We start from the raw sequence: 18,701 nt of genomic DNA, 5'->3' as shown, positions 1-18,701 counted from the left end.
AAACCGGCCAAAAGATTAATTAAATTATTTTATCAAAGGTATTTTTATATAATGCAAGTGAGTTGAATATTTTCATGATAGCTTTGTTTTCTGTGCATTTGTCCCTTAACGCGAAGTGGGGAGATGGTGTAATCTAGTGGTTAAAGCGTTCGCTTGTCACAGGAAAGGCCCGGGTTCGTGTCCTCACGTGGGTTCAATGTGTGAAGCCCATTTCTGGTGCCCATGATATTGCTGAAATATTGCTGGTATATTGCTAAAAGCGGTGTGAAACCCTATTCACTCACTCACTTAAGGTGAATTATTATTCAGGTTATGCTGGCTGATTCCCCTGTATGTCTGGCCACGACCTACTGCATCGTCCATGACAACAGCTGTACATTTACGTTTCACATACATGAACAATAAGTAACGAATACGTACTGAAGCGTCAGTTGGCTAGCAGCGTGAACAAGGCGTTCGTTCACACATCAACCATAGTGTCAGGTCAGACAGTATGTTTCAGATCGACGTAGTGAATGCGGAAATCAACACCCTGCTTCGTAGCTTTCAAACAAGCGATATGTGGTTAAAATGCCAGAACGGAAGGTGCCGAAATAAACTGTGTCCTTTAGTTGTCAGGAATTGGTAGTACTGGTCCAATTTTCAGATTTCTCATGATTGTGGTCAAACTCGAACCAAACTGGTAAGCGACTACGACTTTTTGGATTCTTTTCCACATTAAGGTGACTCTAAAATAAAACTGAAATATTGTTTTCATCTCGACGTTTGGTCTCACATTCACTCACTCACCAACTTTCTCCCCTTCGCAACCTAATATGACATGACCACGACCAGCTGAGCCGATTGCTGAGGTTAGACATCAATAGCTGTCATGCATCCTAGCACTACCCATGCTCAGCTGTTCTGACAGAAACTACTGAGGTTAGCTTATCTAAGAGATACTTGTCAAGACTGAGTTCGAGAATTGATGCCATACATTATTTTTTTCCAGAGATGAGGCCTTTTGTGTGTACTATTAATTCCACACTTTATTATTTTTTTCTGATTACAAAAAGCGACCCCAGTGCCAATCTCTCCTTATGGCATTTTGGACTCATTGTTTTTGCAGTTTATGTTCGCTACTATATGAATAAACAAAATTCTAATGTGCCCTATGGCGAGGGATAGCGATAACGCTGTTTTCTTGTTTGATGACGATTCATGTCTTATAGTTAGTAAAAATTCATAAACACGTGCTTATGATATAGTCGGAATCGTACAATGGACTCTGCTATAATCAGAGATTCCTTATGATTATGGAAATGCTTTTTGACAAAACCCTTGCTCTAAACATAAGAAATATCTGCTATTGTACGATTCCGACTTTATGATAAGCGTGTGACCCGTGAGGATCGACTATTCTTGTCGTAAGAGGCTAAGCGAATAACGGGATCGGGTCGTCAGGCTCTCTGACTTTGTTAATGCATGTCAGTTGTGTTGATCGATACTTTTAATGTCAATCACCGGTTCGTCTGGTCCAGACTCGATATTTACAAACAGCCGTCATATAGTTGAAACATATGCTGAATGCGACGTAAAACAACAAACAAACATAAGCATGTGTTTACGAATCCCTATCATAAAGTGATTATACCAGGTGTTCGCGAAGAGGTTAACGTATCCTGCCCCATCTGTGGCACCCGCCATAAACACATGCAAAGGAAAGTCATTTGTTTTACCTGAAGAAACTTGTCCATAAGATACATAATAAGTCATTGCATCAGACATATTTTTTGTCACTGTTGTCAATTTGGAAATGTCATCCACATAAAACCAAAGAAATGTTCAGGTAAGACCAAATTGTTCACCCTGAAACAAGGGGATGCAGGACTATCATATCACGTGATTTATTAACAAGTCAGACAATACTTTTTAATACTTTTTAATTAAATTAAATTAATTGCAAAGTTATTGGCCAATTCCTAATAACTGTGAGTTATGCTTTTGTCCATTAGTGACGTTAAAGAATCCAAACTACTCGTTCATAACTCCAATGTAACTCAGTTTTCAATATTGGGGCAGTGGTTAACCCCAACCTAATTTAATCTACCGTTTACATGGCGTCGTAATGTTATCATATTCGAGACAGTATTGATTCGCGACACATTGTGTTGAATTAGAATGGCCCTACTAGGCGTATAACTGCGTCAGCTGCAAACGTTTATCTCGAAAGATAGGGAACGTAATGTCAGTGAAATAGTCCTCATTACGTAAGCCTCGAGCGATTGGCGGAACATAGGCGGCTGAACGGACTAGTTTGGTCTGCTCTGTAAGAGGACTGTCCTGAAATTACGTCACGTAATGAACCACGATAGATTGTGGTTGAACCACGGTTACTCCACGAGTCCTAGAAAGACATCATAGGACCATTTACCCTGAACAAAGATAAGTGCAGCAACCGCGATCGACACATGCCTGACACGTCATCATTTGCATGCAGTATTTGCATGGTGAATCATTATAAATGTAGGAGCCGGTTGTGATCAGGGATTTAGAGATCTAGACAATCTATGTTTTAGGCATTATCCTACACTGGACCAGAAGTGACAAATTGGTTTCGGCATCCGTCAAACTGGCAGTATATTCCTGTTTGTCCTGGGGCACGGGTGGGCGGGGTGGCCCAGTCGTCTATGGCGTCGCAATTCGCTGTTTCTAGGTTTGTCAGCACCATACCGTGCCCGTGGGTTCCATCAATGTGGTAAACGTCTGAGACCTGCATCACGGGCTTTCCTTCCACGTTTAGCTGACACGCCGCGATACAACTGGAATACTGTTCAAAGCGGCGTTTAAACCAACTCACTCACACATTCTTGTACAAAAGTGGAACAAATGGTTCGTTGTACACATTTCACCCGGAAGAAATTTCTTCTTGATAAAAGTTCTCCTTGAAGGGGGTAGTCCCATAACTAACAAGGTCCGCTCGTTCGATTTTCACATGTTTATTTTTGGTTTGTCAGTATCATGCATATGAACAGTGTGGTTATGGTATGGGAGTGAGGAATTGTATAGACACTGTGGCTCAAAATAATGTTGTGTCTTATCCCCACCCTAGCCCCACACACAAACACATTTACGCAATAGCTATATATTAAAAGCGTAAGAACCCATTTCTGTGATTCATGCTAATCGCTGTTTCAGGAATGGGTAAATATGAATGCTCACTTGTCGTCATAAGTAGGTAGGCACATACATGTACATCGGTAGAATGTCAATAACCGCCATAACACTTATCACGTAACTTTGTACGTTAAGGCTCCTGCGTTATCTTGCTTTTATAGGTCAAGATAAGATCGTGTCAACATTGTGGTCTTTGAATCAATATTTTAAACTATATGGTCACGATGACATCTACATATTGTCTATCTAGATAGTTCATATTATCATTTTTTTCCTGTGAAGGGCGAGTATTTTTATCAGAGATATCAATTATATGATATCACAAATGGCTGATATAGAACGTGCATGTCTCTATGGTATAACAATAAATCAAATATTGAAGTTGGCTTTAATGTCTCTTTATAGGGTCAGTGAAATACGACCTCACTCAGTTAAGAATTATGGCTGATAACACGTGTTTGCATTTTGCTCGCGTGACATTACGAGATTGTCGTGTTAATTGCGTGAGGGTAAGGCGGGGCATGTGAGGTATGTGTGTCATATGTTAAGTAACCACTCACCCACGCTCGGGGTCTGTCGGCTCTCCTACCTCTGGATGGGAATGTCACCTTTACTGACAACAAAACACATTGTACACATGCCTTGTCTCCCGTTGCAAGAAACCTAATTACATGTACTGGAGAACTGCTTCAAAACTTGTCATAATTTCTGCTGACAGTGCCGTTACGTGCTGTTTTGACAACGCAATGTATGGCGTGGTATATTGTGGCGCCATTGTTGATACTGCTGAAGGCGCCACCAATCGCCTTACGGGTCCAAGGCTATGACGGACCCTCTGTATGCATTGCATGAAATATATAATGAGAAAGTTGCAACGAGTTTTACTGAATGAATGCTATTTAGACGTCAACGTGTAGCTAATGTTACAGACGAAGATTGTTTAAAAAAATGTCTTATGTTCAGTGCTAGGTCAAGTTGGCATAATACATCTAGCAATTTAAGTTCACACAACTGTACATGAGGGACGTTGGGACATTGATCATAATACCAACCACTGGTTTGTCTCGTCCAGACTCGATTATGTACTGGCCGCCGTGATGTATGAAAACTGTTGACTGCGGCGAAAACGCGTTTGATATGTCCTTGTTTAACGAAACACCCGGAGAATATAAAAAATGTAATCTGAAGCGCAGCAATTCACGGTGAATATCTAGTTTTGTTACTTGTTGTGCCAGGATCTGATGATCACGGGTTCGAATCACAGATTGTTGATCAGCACTATACCAGTTTTCGTGAGTTTCTTAAGAGCATTAGGCGCGTTGGTCGAACTGACACACTGAAATAATTGACATACTGTTCAAACGACATTAACATCCAATATATGTGTTCGCAATGTTTCCTTGAATCGTTGTCTGGTGAATTCGCTGTGAGATGGTATTGCAGTGCAGGTACTGATCAGCCTGAAGTACATAATTGACACAGCACATCCATGGAGAATGTCGATAACATTACGGTTGAAGGTGTCCGTGATATGTCTCTACTGGCTGGCGTGCTTTATTTACGCAGTCTTCCATTTGAAGTGATATATGTGAACCTAATATCCATTACATTATGCCCTAGCAATTTAATCATTTAGGTTTAGATAATTCAGCTGTTTAACACACATGCGTTTTTCAGCTTATTTGTCTCGAACACTCGTTTTCACTGCTGTAATGGCCGTTGTCAGTGTCAGAAGGAACTATTTGCAATGTTCCGCCAACACAAAAACACTAGACATGTATTATGTTGATACAGCATGTGTTCTAGTCGTATCCGACAACAGCACTCTCTCACGAACAGACCTTGTGTCAATACATTGCCCGACGCAGAACACTGCAGGTAGTGTCATCATAGACCAGCTCTCAACATATGCTGTGCGTTGCGTCGATTTAATTACGTCTTATCCTCAGCTATTTAGTGATCTCATGTACGGAGCTCAGTCTTAAGACCAGGTTCTTGTCAAATCAATACGCTTCACACGTCTGTCCAACCCCAACAAACATACCCTTTGGCGTAAAGTAGATGCGTTGATAATGTCTTTTCCGTGTACCTTTGTCCTCTTAGTGTTTCTCAAGTGTATGCAAGGAATGTAAGATTTAGCATGCTGTGCATTTACTTCTATGTTATGTACCTCCAGGGGAATGGATTCTGTTTCAACTTGGTATGATTATTACCGATGCAGTATGTTGTGACTTGTGTATGGACGCCAGTGGTTTTGAATTATGGTTTCTCAGACTGTGAAATTGAGTAGCCATATGAGACGCTCTTTGCTATAAAGCCAAGATGAAATTCGCGATTATTGATTTTACAAACATCACTTTGTTATTTACAACTCGGTGTGTTAATAACATGAAATGTACAAATTATTTCTCATTATCCTTCTGACGTAGTTAGAGAAACATTGATCCCAGAATTCCGCAATGATTCTAAAATATTGCACCCCTCTGGCCACGAGGTCATCGTTTCTTGACCTAGCAGCAGTTCATCACAGTCTGAAGTTGGCTGGCTGCCCGAATACTCTATTTGCTTGCAGCCTCAATATAGGCCAAGCTGTACTCAGACTGACCTTCAAGATGACCACCAGGCGAGAGATTCGATCGTCAAGGTCAATATCGCTACTGGCATGGTTTCCAGGTCCTCTAAGGAAATAACACACGCATCTAGTCTTTAATTCAACTCACGGGACGCCAAATCGACCACGAGGCCCTGTTGGGTGATTCGCTGTCTTGATTGGGGGAATGCAGTATCATGTCGAGATGGTGTGTTGCCGTGTATTGCACTCGAGAACGTCCATGACGCGGCTGAGTCCCTATTCTTCAAATTCGGTGAACACCAATCATGGAGATGATATTTGCTTTGGGTTGCTTAAATGACTTGCCTCCTTCTAGCTTAGATGAAACAGTCTGATTTGAGAGCGTGGGTAAATCAATGGAACTCACAGATTTGCGGAATCACTTTTGGATACAGGAGTTGAAAAGCGTCAGTGCCTGGGCGTAATGCTTTTAGTAAACCTAGCATGAACACGAACTGTTGCTGTCGTCGTCAATTGAATTACCGCCCATGGCCGACACCAAATATAGCCGAGTGAGGAGACGACATCTTGGAACGCGTGCAGAAATGGTATATCGGAGGTGCACAAATATAGAACGGGTTCTAAGCTCCTTGTAACGTACGTGTATCAAGTCTCCAGTCCTATTTCATTTTTTCTATATTTTCTTCAATCCCGATGCGTTTGACACGGAATTTAGCTTAAGCATGCTTCCATGAATATGCACATTAGCATTGTAAATTGTCTTTCGACTAGACATTACATAACTCCCGTCCTTCGAAATTGCCTCCGATGTATTGATTGGAATGTGCAAATTCGCTGTCGATAATGTGTTTCACAGCCAAACGCTTTTGACAAAAGCGATTTTATCGCAATCCCTGGCGCCTTAAGTATCTCTATGTACAATTGGAATGTAAAATGGCTTTAAGAAAAGTTAGGACACGCTATTTCAATAAATGAGCTGTTCTATTATTAGTTGTATGCTGTACCATCGACAACGAACATTGGTAACGTTGGTAACATATTACTCCACTTTATTTTTAGAGATTTCATCAAGTTCTGAAAACTTTTGCTTTTCGTATGATTTAGTACTCTCATAGTTTTGAATAATAGCGAATGATATCAAATGATAGGTTCTTATTCTCTCATTAAATAATATATTACCCTATGTTATACAGACGTGTGTTCAAATTATTTCAATAATTATTCAGGAGTTCGTGTGGAATGGCCAGGCAGGCCAGGCAGATACGTGATCCTTGCTACGAAAAATATATAATCTACTCACTTGCTTAACACGTACGTCAGTGTCTAGACAGAGACTGAAAATGAACACTCATTGAGTATGTGAGTAAGAAGTCATGGCAGACTGGTGGTTGTCTGGGATTGGTGAAGGTGATGTCAAATTGGGATTAACGTTATTAATCCAAGATTATTGCACTTATATGGCGACGTGCGTGTGTGTGTGTGTGCGCGCGCACGTGTGTGTCCTTGCTATTGAGCCTTTGCTTTCGGGGTTTCAACTTGATATTACCTTCTTATATGTGAGTTAAAGTCAAATTTTAAAGTTTTTATATAGTATACACGTGTAGTTGCATGTAACAAGTGAGTCTGGATTGTCGAGGTTTCCACTTATACATGTGTGCGTATGACTCTCTGTCTGCTTGTACTAGTCCGGACTGATGCCGATTTATAGATACCATGCCGCAGTTTGACATGAATACTCCACTTAAACACAGTATACTGACTCCGAGCCGACCATGCCGAGCGCCAGACAGGGTAACAACAAGTACCATCTTTTAACGTCTTTTGGTATGACGCGGCCGGGGATCGAACCCCGGACCTTCCGCTCTCCGGGGGGACGCTGTACCACTAGACCACGGAGGCGGTGGATACTGACTGGAGTAATTACCTCGGTCACGGTGTCTAAAAGGACAGTTATCAAAACTCTCATATGTCTTATGCAATATGCATTTATCTTCTTCCTCACGGTGACATCCTCATTGAAACCGAAAATAATATCATTAGCATCAACTGAGTCCGTTATCTTACTCTCAATCTGCTGTTTGTAACAGCCTTGAGTGTAATAATGGTCTGTACTGACAGCCTTGGTAATGATTCACACCGTCGTCACACCACTCACGACGAGCCAAGGACCGTTCTGTATACTAGTTTAAGACGGCCGTAACTGACAGACACAAACATGGATTTCCATCACTAAGACTCAACTCAATAGTCGGCTCCTACAGTTATGCCGTGGGTATTGGCGACATACTCTGTCCAAGAATCCACACGGGATCATCCGACTGTCGAGTCAAGTCACTTAAAGATGTGGTGGTATATTAGCCAGATAGATGATCACAGTTACCTCTTCTAGATATGTAGATTCCACGGTTATGTGAAATAAAGCCAATAAATGGACCTGTTGCATGGCCAATTGCTACGTCGCTCGTGTGTGCTAGTGAGAAAATGTCAAAACACGACAGATAAGGAAGACAAATGGCATATTGAACATGGGCATTAATACAATGACATTAATCAGACATATTTGGCAGTATAGAAATTCACTATCATGCTACTCCTCATGATATCATGTCTTAATCCCATGGCATCAACACTGATGCTATAGAAGTGAGCCATAACCTTGCGTAAAGAAATCGGGCTGGTAGATATCGATCAAATGAACGCAATAGAGCTATATTTCTGAGGCTGGTCTCAATTCTGCTATTATCAGCATTTATAACAATCTATTAGCCATCTATTACCCAATTTACAGCTGAATTATCCGTCAGTCATTAGCATTATTGCTGGTCAATTTCATGTTCATTTCTTGCCTGGACACTTGGTGTGGAAGGCGGAGAGAAATTAGCAACATCAACGCCAGAACAGTTAATCAGATAATTGACACAACTACTACAACAGTAGGTTGAGCGATATGAAAGCATTAAGTCTGATCCCCAAAGGAATACGCACCAGACTAACTGCGATCCTTTTAAAGAGCACGCGCTAGTATCGAGGGACTAGATTCATTTTATACTGCTAACTGACAAATCAAGTTCCATGCTTCGATCCGAGACAGTCATTGATGCTTTGCTCGCGATATTTATTATATGTGTCTGGAAACGTTTGCTGAAGCATCTGCATTCGTTAACCTAATATGCTCATTATTCGGAGCGGAGTAGTGATTAGTGAGTAATCAGTTATCGTGTATTACATCTAGGATGGTGAGTTGAAGGACATATATTTGGGCACATAGGGTAGAGAGGGTACATGTGTGGTTTTGGTTGCTGTGGTCAAGACGTACGTGGGGTACATGTGGATGGGTGGTGGCCAAGGAGCAGATTCGTGAATGCGGCCTGAGGTAATGGTGACCAATACGTTGGAAAGGGAGTATATGTGGTTTGAGTGTTGATCAAGACGTTACATGTGGTCTGGGTGGTGGTGGTGGTGGTGGTCAAGACACAGATGCGTCACAAGTGATCTGAAGTAATGGTGGCCAATACGTAGAAAGTGGGGTACATGTGGTTTGAGTGTTGATCAAGACGTGTGTTCTGGGTCGTGGTCAAGGAGCTGACTGGTCAAGTGGCAAGTATAAGGGTGATCGTTACGTCCATGTCGCCTCCAGCTAATAGTACAGTTGCTCCATGTCCGTTCAGTGGACATTTACAGAACATGCATTTTAATCTTGGGACAAATAACTTTCTTCTTATCACTGTTCCCTTGTCAGAAAACGCGTGTTCACCTTGATAACATAATGCAAATTATATTGGTAAATCTATTGTTTTCTGTTTGTTTGCAGGTGCGTTGCTTTCGTGTGCACATTGTCAAGGTAATTCTCACGAAGAGGATGAGGGTGGCTGGAAGTCGTATGTGTCGAAATACGGTAAAGAGTACCCATCACTTAACAACAAACTAAGCGTTGATGCCTTTGTTGGCAGTAGGAACCCAGATTCCTTTCGAAATATTGAGCTGGAGTTTAAAAAACTGAACGCTGACTCAACAAGTCTTAAAGAACATTTCCAGGAGTTAGGTGCCAATGCTTCGAAAGCTCTTAAAACCGTTGACGACATGGATGAATATTTAGACAGATGGAAGGCAATATTGTATCTACTTCAGAAAGTGTATGATCCTAGCGTCAATGGAACCCTTCCTATTGATAAAATGAGAAAATCTGCAGCAGGACAAATGAAAGCTATGTTCAAAAGTGCTCACAAAAACCTACCGGCCTTGTTTGTACTGATCGACTCACAAATTCGAGGCACAGACGACCCAGAAGACGACAGTCTCTTAAGAAAGTATGTGGCAAAGAAAATCGAGGACATGACATCAACTTCAGAAAGTCCTATTAGCCTGAATCAAGCAGTGAATGACACCCTGGCGTTCTTAAGCCAACTGATGAAGCTTCAGGTCCGAGGGGCTCTGCTGTATGACATGACGTGTTCCCCAGATGACATCCGCTGCAGACAAAGGATTGTCACAATGGAACGAGACCTTCTGGCTCAGAACAATCACCTTAAAATGTGTTCCCCGATGTTGATGACAACTTTGTTTCATAAAAAAGTTGCGAAAGATTTGTACCTGTCGAAACCACTGACAAATGAAATATTGTATAATATTGAGTCACAAACGTTATCCAGCCAACAAGGGAAAGTGGACCTGGCGTCTGCGGATGTGAAGGGCACCGCAGTGAAGTGTGCCAGAAGGAACCCAGTCGATAATGACCGTGCTACATGGACGTTTGAATCAGCCCTTCCCTTTGGGAAACTTGGATATTTTATCCGCGGAAAGAATGAGTGTTATGTTGGTTTTGATAGATCTTTTCTGAAATACATCCAGGATGAACTGAACGACCGCAATGCTGCTGGAGCTGAAGACGATGAGGTACTGTTGTGTAGTCATGCCCTGAGACCCCAGGACAGAAACACGCAGACATTTACCATTGAGCCGTCGGTGGCCAACTTTTCATCTATGTACAGGCTCAAGAACGTGCTGACCAAGAAGTACCTGATGACATCAAGAACCAATGTGTTACTCAGTGACGATGTCAAGCATAGCTACGTGGTCAACCTCATCCTTAAGGATTGTGATAGACAAGAACTAGGGTGCAATTGGGACATCACAGAGACAATGCCCAACTGCATTGGTAATGCTTTATTCGTATTTTATTGAAACAATAATCCCGAGATAAACTGTCTATGTCTGTTATATACTACTCAGCATTTGCTAAGGACCGACATAGTCATCAGAGGTGTGGTACTTAGCAAACGTTAGGTTGTATATTTGATATAGGATTGTTTACAGTGTCCAATAAGATGTGATAGGTATCCAGTATTCCATACTTTTCATAAGAACCAAGTTACATGAGGATCTGAGGGTTACAACGTGTGAGGAACCTGATTGTTGTTGTATCACCAAATGGGATGAATACCCATGGGTTGATGTGTAGAAGGGGCGGTGGGGTAGCCTTGTGGTTAAAGCGTTTCCTCGTCGCGCCGAAAGCCTAGGTTCGATACCCCACACGGGTACAATGTGTGAAGCCCATTTCTGGTGTCCCCCAGCCGTAATGTTCCTGGAATATTGCTAAAAGCGGCGTAAAACAACGTGCCCACACATATGTGTTTCTTTTTTTTATTTATATAATAATGTCTATGTGATAATGCAATTGATACAATTCAATTGTTGATCATGCTTGATATAAAAAAAAACAACTGTGTTGTGGTTCCACCCAAAGGAGCCCCAGCTTTTATGTCAGCTGAAAATATATGACAACAAACTGTACAGAGAAAACGGGACGGGGGCAGTTTTGTGTTATTGCTGTACAAGTGACCATGCACAGTCGCCCACTACTATCTTCTCCCTACGTGAAACAACCCCTGGAGTAACACCTTTTGAGATCTAAAATTCTGGCAATTGTTGTTTTATTGATAGCATGAATGCATGTCTCAATACCATAAAGGAGTGGTGGGTAGTCTAGTGGTCAAAGCGTTCGCTCTTCATAACCGAAGGACGGGTTCGATTACACACCTTGGTACAATGTTTTGAAGCCCATTTCTGGTATCCTATGTCGTGATATTGCTGGAACATTGCTGAAAGCGGCGCAAATCCGGACCTGCACAGTGCTAATAGAATGCTCGAATATGTAGAATAGATTTGAAGTAGAAGTATCCCCCGGGGAAACAATCTGTTTTTTTCCAAGTATCTCTGCTACCTAGGGTGGTTATGGGGTCACCGCATCGCCTTAAAATATAATGTAACTTTTTCTGACTTTGTGTTTGTTTGTTGTTTCAGAGAACCAATCTGACAGCTTCGCATACACGTTAATATTAAAACTGTACGTGCTTATAATGGGGGTTCTCTTCATCATGCTCATTGCGTCGCTTGTGGTAGTCTGCTTATACCGGAAACAGATCCGCAGAGAGTACCTCCAATACCGAAGAGTCAATACACAAGACGTGATTATCCCCCCTTCTTACAGATTTCCCAGCCGGACATGACGTTAGTGATGAATTTCATTTGACGTCATCGTGAAATCCATGGAAGATTCAGGTTATGCATCTCCTAAACTCAAAGTTTCATGTGTATAAAAATACGCAAAAAATATGGATATAAAATGAACCATGAACAAGTTTCAGATGTCGTCGATTTGGGGTCGGATTTAGCACAGTGTGGCCCAATCGATGGCATTTATAATTCCACGGAGGTCAGTGTATGGATGAATTCATCGGATAAATGTGTTCATTTCATGAAATCCATGACATGTTATGCTATGAAACGCCAAGTTTATTAGAATCTCTGAACTGTCTCTCACACTCCTCCGACTCCAGAAATAAAGGCTGGAAACGAACCCTTGGGTTTTAAGGACCACGGATATGTTGGAGTATTGGGTTAAGGAGGCGGTCACTTATGGATAGTGATGTGTTTGGAATAGCGTGCGGCAGATCAGCTCATACCTGACGTTGATGGACCATTTCAAGATGGCGGATTTCCATGACTTCTCAGAAGGATGCCAAACATTGCACCCAAAGCGGAAAATACATTATAAGTTATGTCATAATGATCGCATGTTCTAGAATTTGACATAATGTTTGTAATATCTTTACGTGTAGTTATGACCAATGAGCTCCAATTGACCCTATCTTTCGATTAGATATCAACAATAACGTCCTGTCTGGACACTAGTATAGCTGAATTTCATTAGAGGTATTAATTTTAACCTTAATTCCAGCAGTTCAGTCTCATTGTATAAGATACGATTCTACTGTTTGAGTTCAAATGAAACCAGAAATGAAAAAAGAAAGAAATTAGCTCGCTTGCAACCGCAAGTCAAATACAAATGTAATCAAATTATAGTGAACGACCAAGTACTCCCAGTGGCGTTGCATTCATTTCTCTGTGATCGTTGGCGTACAAATATAAACTGCCACTTAGGTTCAGTTGTCAAGGGACCAGTAGTCATCGCTTTTACTTCCCAAGGAATCCAGTTCAAACAGAATTTTCGAGCGGTGCCTAACACTTTGTCTTCTGTAAAGACCAGGGACGAAATAAATATTTCAGTTTCCGCTGAGTAAAATGAAATTAAAGACGCTATACTACACCCCACGGGCAAACGCGTTATATGTTATCTCACTGGCCTGACTGGTAAGTTGAAATTAATGCTATTGCTTCGGGATTTGTAGCCAATAGCTGTTGCGGCAACTTTCACCTCACATGACGTTCTTCTTCACCATTCTTCTGGTTTATGAATACCACACGCCGCCAATTAACGGAAGTACAAAGCAGCGTTAAACCCAACAATGCAGTGTGCCCTCCGTTCCCGACTCTGTCATGGCCATGTTTTTGCCCCACCCTCCCTTTTCACTATTCCGCCATCCCTATCGGACCTCCAATCATTCTGGTGTCGTCTGTCCACCTGTCCATCTGTCTTCTGTATGTTATCAAACCTCTGTCTGTTTAATTGTGGGGCGGTCGGGTAGCCTAGTGGTTAAAGCGTTCGCTCGTCACTCCGGAGACCCGTGTTCGATTCCCGACATGGGTACAATGTGTAAAGCCCATTTCTGGTGTCCCCCGCCGTAATATTGCTGGAATATTGCTAAAAGCGGCGTAAAAGCAAACTCACTCACTGTTTAATTGTACATCTACGACTTTGCTGTATCGCTGTCCGTCACTGGATATATACCTAAGTGCTCTGTTATCGGTTTGCTGTCGGTCAGTTTATCAATTACGTGGTTTTTTTATATCTCAACCAGTTTTCTGTAAAATCGTATGCCTAAATATGTATCTCAATTGATAAACATAATCTTACTCGAATGTCATCTGATATGAAATATATCAACGAGAGTCGCTAAAAGTATCAAACCGTTATCAGTGAGTGTGGTCATATTGTATGTCAAAAGACAGGAGGGTGACATTCTGTTTATCATCCAACATTCTTCCAACATTTCCAGTTTGTAAACAGTAATAGACAGTAAGAAGGAGTGTCTTAAATGTAGAAAGTACAGCTACAGCTGCAGCTTCAGTGGCGGAGAGATTCGTGATGTCATTTGATGAAGTATCAAATGTCTGCAAAACATTGTGAAGCAGTTACATTCCAGCGATATCTCCTAGTGATTTTACCCAAGCGATATATCCTGTGGGGGCCATTCTTGGGTGATCAAGTCTCTTTCTATTTACTGTCTATTTATCTATCATCTGTCTGTGGAGAAATTCTTTTGAAAAGTCCATTACCCTTGAGATAGTAGAATAGTGGAAAGGACAGAGTGCGAAATCAGGTTCCGCTGGAAGCGCTCGGTAAATCTATCACGTCAGTCAGTGGAAGTTCCTGTAATAAATCACATCATCCATCATGTTATGAATACACATGGTATACAAAAGGCGCCACGATACATTTTAGAAACAGATGTTTGGTACCCTTACTAATATACTGCTCAACTGTTTACCTGCTATACCTGATATTATTTACATAATACGTAATCAGTTTAGCTTAATTGATTTGTTATCAAATCGCTATCAAAAGTTGTGTCGTGAACTTAATATCATGGCACACCTAATTTGCATGTCATTGCAGTGTGTATGACTAACATTAGTCAAGTGCATAAACACCAACCCTATGTATTATAAAGTAATTCAATATGGTGATAGTGCACGATCGGGGCTCTAAGAAAGTTTAGTGACCATCCGATCGAGCTTTGTTGTTAACATTCAGCTGTAGCTTCAAATTTACATGTATTTTTTTCATCAGCTTAGAGTATATGCTAGTCATCCCTTGATGTGCCAATTTGTCTTGGTGCGATGCAGTCCCCAAAGATCAGCATAAATCGAAGACAGACACTTTTATACTACACGTCATGCACACCCTCCTTACATCACTACCCGCTATTGTGTATATTGTATATAAGTCATTCATGTACATATAGCGAACGTTTCCTTGCACAAATTTCAGTGTGCATATTGTTGGTGTATATAGAACGTCTATGAATATTGTCCCATATAGAATATACAATTTAAACTTTTTTTTGTCCATTTATAGGGTTGATTTATAGTATTAATATTAAATCAATTATTATAAGGGGGAAGTAAAAAACGAAAACACCAATCGTATATTTATTAACACATTATAATAAGGCTTTGTTTGTGCAAGTATGCTTAACAGAGTAACCTCCCTTCTATTTAGTTTCTCGAAAGGGGATGGAAGACATTTGAAGCCAATCATCTTATAGATATTACCTTGTAATTTACTTAGGTGTTAGGCAGCATTAATTATTCTCTTTCGTAAGCTCCAGCATATATTTAAGTGTGAATATGGTTTAGATTTTGAAACTTTGTGATCTTTTTTAACATATTTCCCCGATGAACGGTGAAACCATCCCCTTTATTCGTGGTAGGGTGATGGCAACGAGTGTTGCAGCGTTAATTGTTTATGGTATTGAGCTCTTGATGTCATATTTGATATTCATGTGGCTTTTGTCGTTTGACGTCATTCGTAAGTTACATAATCTTCACGTGTAATTTTATCGTTAACCCGCTTGTTACTTCCTCAATGTTGTGTGTGATACCAGCATACATGCTAGTGCCCAGTCTGGGAATACAGTACAAATGTTGCCCAATGCCAGTTATATCATCTTACATTAACATACTAGCTACTGATTGGTCAAGGAGTGGGACATTATGTCCACGTAGCCTGCTCTTGAAGCCCGCTGAGAATGCGATCGGAACGCATCTTAGATAACTTGCATATCTCGAATAAGAATTGTTGAGTTGAAATGAAATAATTTTTTATCCGAATGCATTGGGTAAGGGGAAATTACTCGGTTTGTTTGCCTCGTCTGTTACGTGAAACTACGAACGTAATTATATTCCGGACCTGTATGAATGAATGTCGGTTAGATAAATACATTGTCAGCGATCCCCCTAGGCATATGATTGATTTACCCTTCTCGAATCACATTGACTTACACACAGGGTACATCACACTGTACACCCTCGTGATCGGTTGACAGTTTGAAAACAGAAACATATAAACGAGCGAACAGATATATCTCTTTATGTCTATTCTCAGAAGCGTCCATCAGACAATATTCCGAAATATTTCCAATTGTATTTCGTCTTTGTAGTTTAGTGTTATTTAAAATATTTATTTTAGACAAATGAAAAAATCGCTTGCAAGGCGTGTACATACTAAAAAAACTATCAAAGGAAACAAACTACCGGTTTTAAAAATTAGTCTTAATATATGGAGTTATGTAGTACGATGGAAGAGCTAGACAGTTTTATCTAGAGTTATGGTCATCAACATTCATATAGTTGATAAAGAATTGCATCACGACTTCAGGTATACTTCCATGATCTCACTAAGTATACATTTACACCCAAACTATTCAGTTGTAGTTTTAGTTGTATTATATACGCCAAACCTCTATTTTTGTACTCAACTCTTTATTTCTCTGTGTACAAATTTACTTCCATCGACTATTAAATATTTGTAACATATTCCATGTTTGTTTTTTGTAGTAAGGATTAATTGATGCTTACAAGTCATGTCAAACCAACACCACATGCAGACATACACCAAAACAACAGTACATGCAGAAGTACGTCACACCAACACTACATTCAGAAGAATGTCACACCAACACTACATGCAGAGATACGTCACACCAACACCCCATGCAGAAGTACGTCACACCAACACCACATGCAGAAGTACGTCACACCAACACCACATGCAGAAGTACGTCACACCAACACTACATGCAGAAGTACGTCACATCAACACCACATGCAGAAGTACGTCACACCAACACCACATGCAGAAGTACGTCACACCAACACCACATGCAGAAGTACGTCACATCAACACCACATGCAGAAGTACACCACACCAACACTACATGCAGAGGTACGTCACACCAACCCTACATGCAGAAGAAGGATTTGCTGATGCTTACAAGTCATGTCAAACCAACACCACACGCAGACGTACACCAAAACAACACTACATGCAGAAGTACGCCACACCAACACTACATGCAGAAGTACGTCACACCAACACCACATGCAGAAGTACGTCACACCAACACCACATGCAGAAGTACGCCACACCAACACTACATGCAGAAGTACGTCACACCAACACCACATGCAGAAGTACGTCACACCAACACTACATGCAGAAGTACGTCACACCAACACTACATGCAGTGGTACGTCACACCAACACTACATGCAGAAGTAGGTCACATCCACATCAAATTTCGGGGACAATTATGCTCTGAGTGACACCACATACAAGGCAAGATTTGTTAACTGTTGTCACGTGATTAAAGGAAACTATGCAAGTTAGATCCGGTATTAATTAACCCTCTGGCTGCCACATTAAAATAGCCTGTGTACAATCGCTGCACTGGGTTCCCTTTCGTAGTGACGTTGTGAAAACTGCACAACTTAGTCGAAAAGCGACGTAACGTAACAACGGCAAAACCCACAATTTTCAAATTTCACATATAGGTTGAAGCATATCCCTAACTGACTATGTAAAGATTACACAAAAACGAAATTAATTGTGTGTAACTAAATTAATAATTTAGAAAAAAAGTATTGAGTATCACCGATACAATTTAAGATTTACTAATAGCATGAAAGATGAAAACATAGCAAGACGCATAACTAAATGTTGTTTCTTTTTTTCTTTTTCTTTTTAAGTACGTAAAAGCTAATTTCATAGTTAAAGTAACACATTAAAAATGATATCAGTATCTTTTAAAGAAACGACAGATTTCATGGATATATAATTGTATGCACTTATCATAAACATTTTCTTAAACAAATTTTTAATCGACAATTTCGCTGGCTAATTTCCTGGAACCACGTGGTATTCGGGAAGCAAACGCGATTGTATATGATGGGTTTTTTTCATTTCAAGGACATAAGGAAGAGATTGTATGGATGTCAACTTCTTTATTATAAGGAAAACGACGTTTCGGAGTGTATACTTGCTCCTTCATCACTTAAAAAAATTATATGGGACAGGGAACATGTATATATTATGTACCTGTAAACACAACAAATATGATCAGATAACAAAGGAGGAAACTTAACAAGGGAAGCCAACAGATAACTGTCGCTGAGAGGTGATTAGCAATCGACAGATGGAAGACAACACTTAATTTATAACTGAATGGCAATAGGCAATGGGCAAATGAGAGGCCGGGGATAATTCAATCTCTTTAAAATCAGATCTTAGTTCTCGCTATCGCTTTGTTTAGCGGCAGCGAGAACTTAGATCTGATTTTAATGCGATTGGGGGTAATTAACACTGGCAAGTAATAGAATGGAAATGACAATGGACAAATGGAAGTCAGTTAGATAATTAGCACTGACAATGATCAAAGCAATACATCCCAGGCACTTGGCAGGTAGGTAATTAGCACTGATAGGTAATGGCAATAGATATATATATAAGTCA

The 18,701-nt window shown here is 40.6% G+C and overlaps 1 protein-coding gene across 1 annotated transcript in view; it reads left to right on the top strand.

Moving 5' to 3' along the window:
* LOC139476094 (uncharacterized) overlaps positions 1–16,726 on the top strand; it is a 30,801-nt gene extending 14,075 nt beyond the window's left edge. The window contains exons 2-3 of the mRNA XM_071259348.1: positions 9,540–10,883; positions 12,029–16,726. Of these exons, the coding sequence (XP_071115449.1) occupies positions 9,540–10,883; positions 12,029–12,234 (1,550 nt within the window). The 3' untranslated portion in view covers positions 12,235–16,726. The remainder of the gene's footprint in view (positions 1–9,539; positions 10,884–12,028) is intronic.
* The last annotated feature ends 1,975 nt before the right edge of the window (positions 16,727–18,701 follow it).

This window comes from Haliotis cracherodii, unplaced genomic scaffold, assembly GCF_022045235.1.
Source record: "Haliotis cracherodii isolate W230 unplaced genomic scaffold, xgHalCrac1.p SCAF_1, whole genome shotgun sequence".
Taxonomy (NCBI): Eukaryota; Metazoa; Mollusca; class Gastropoda; order Lepetellida; family Haliotidae; genus Haliotis; species Haliotis cracherodii.
Note: the sequence above shows the minus strand (reverse complement) of the source record. Positions and strands in the feature narration are given on the sequence as shown.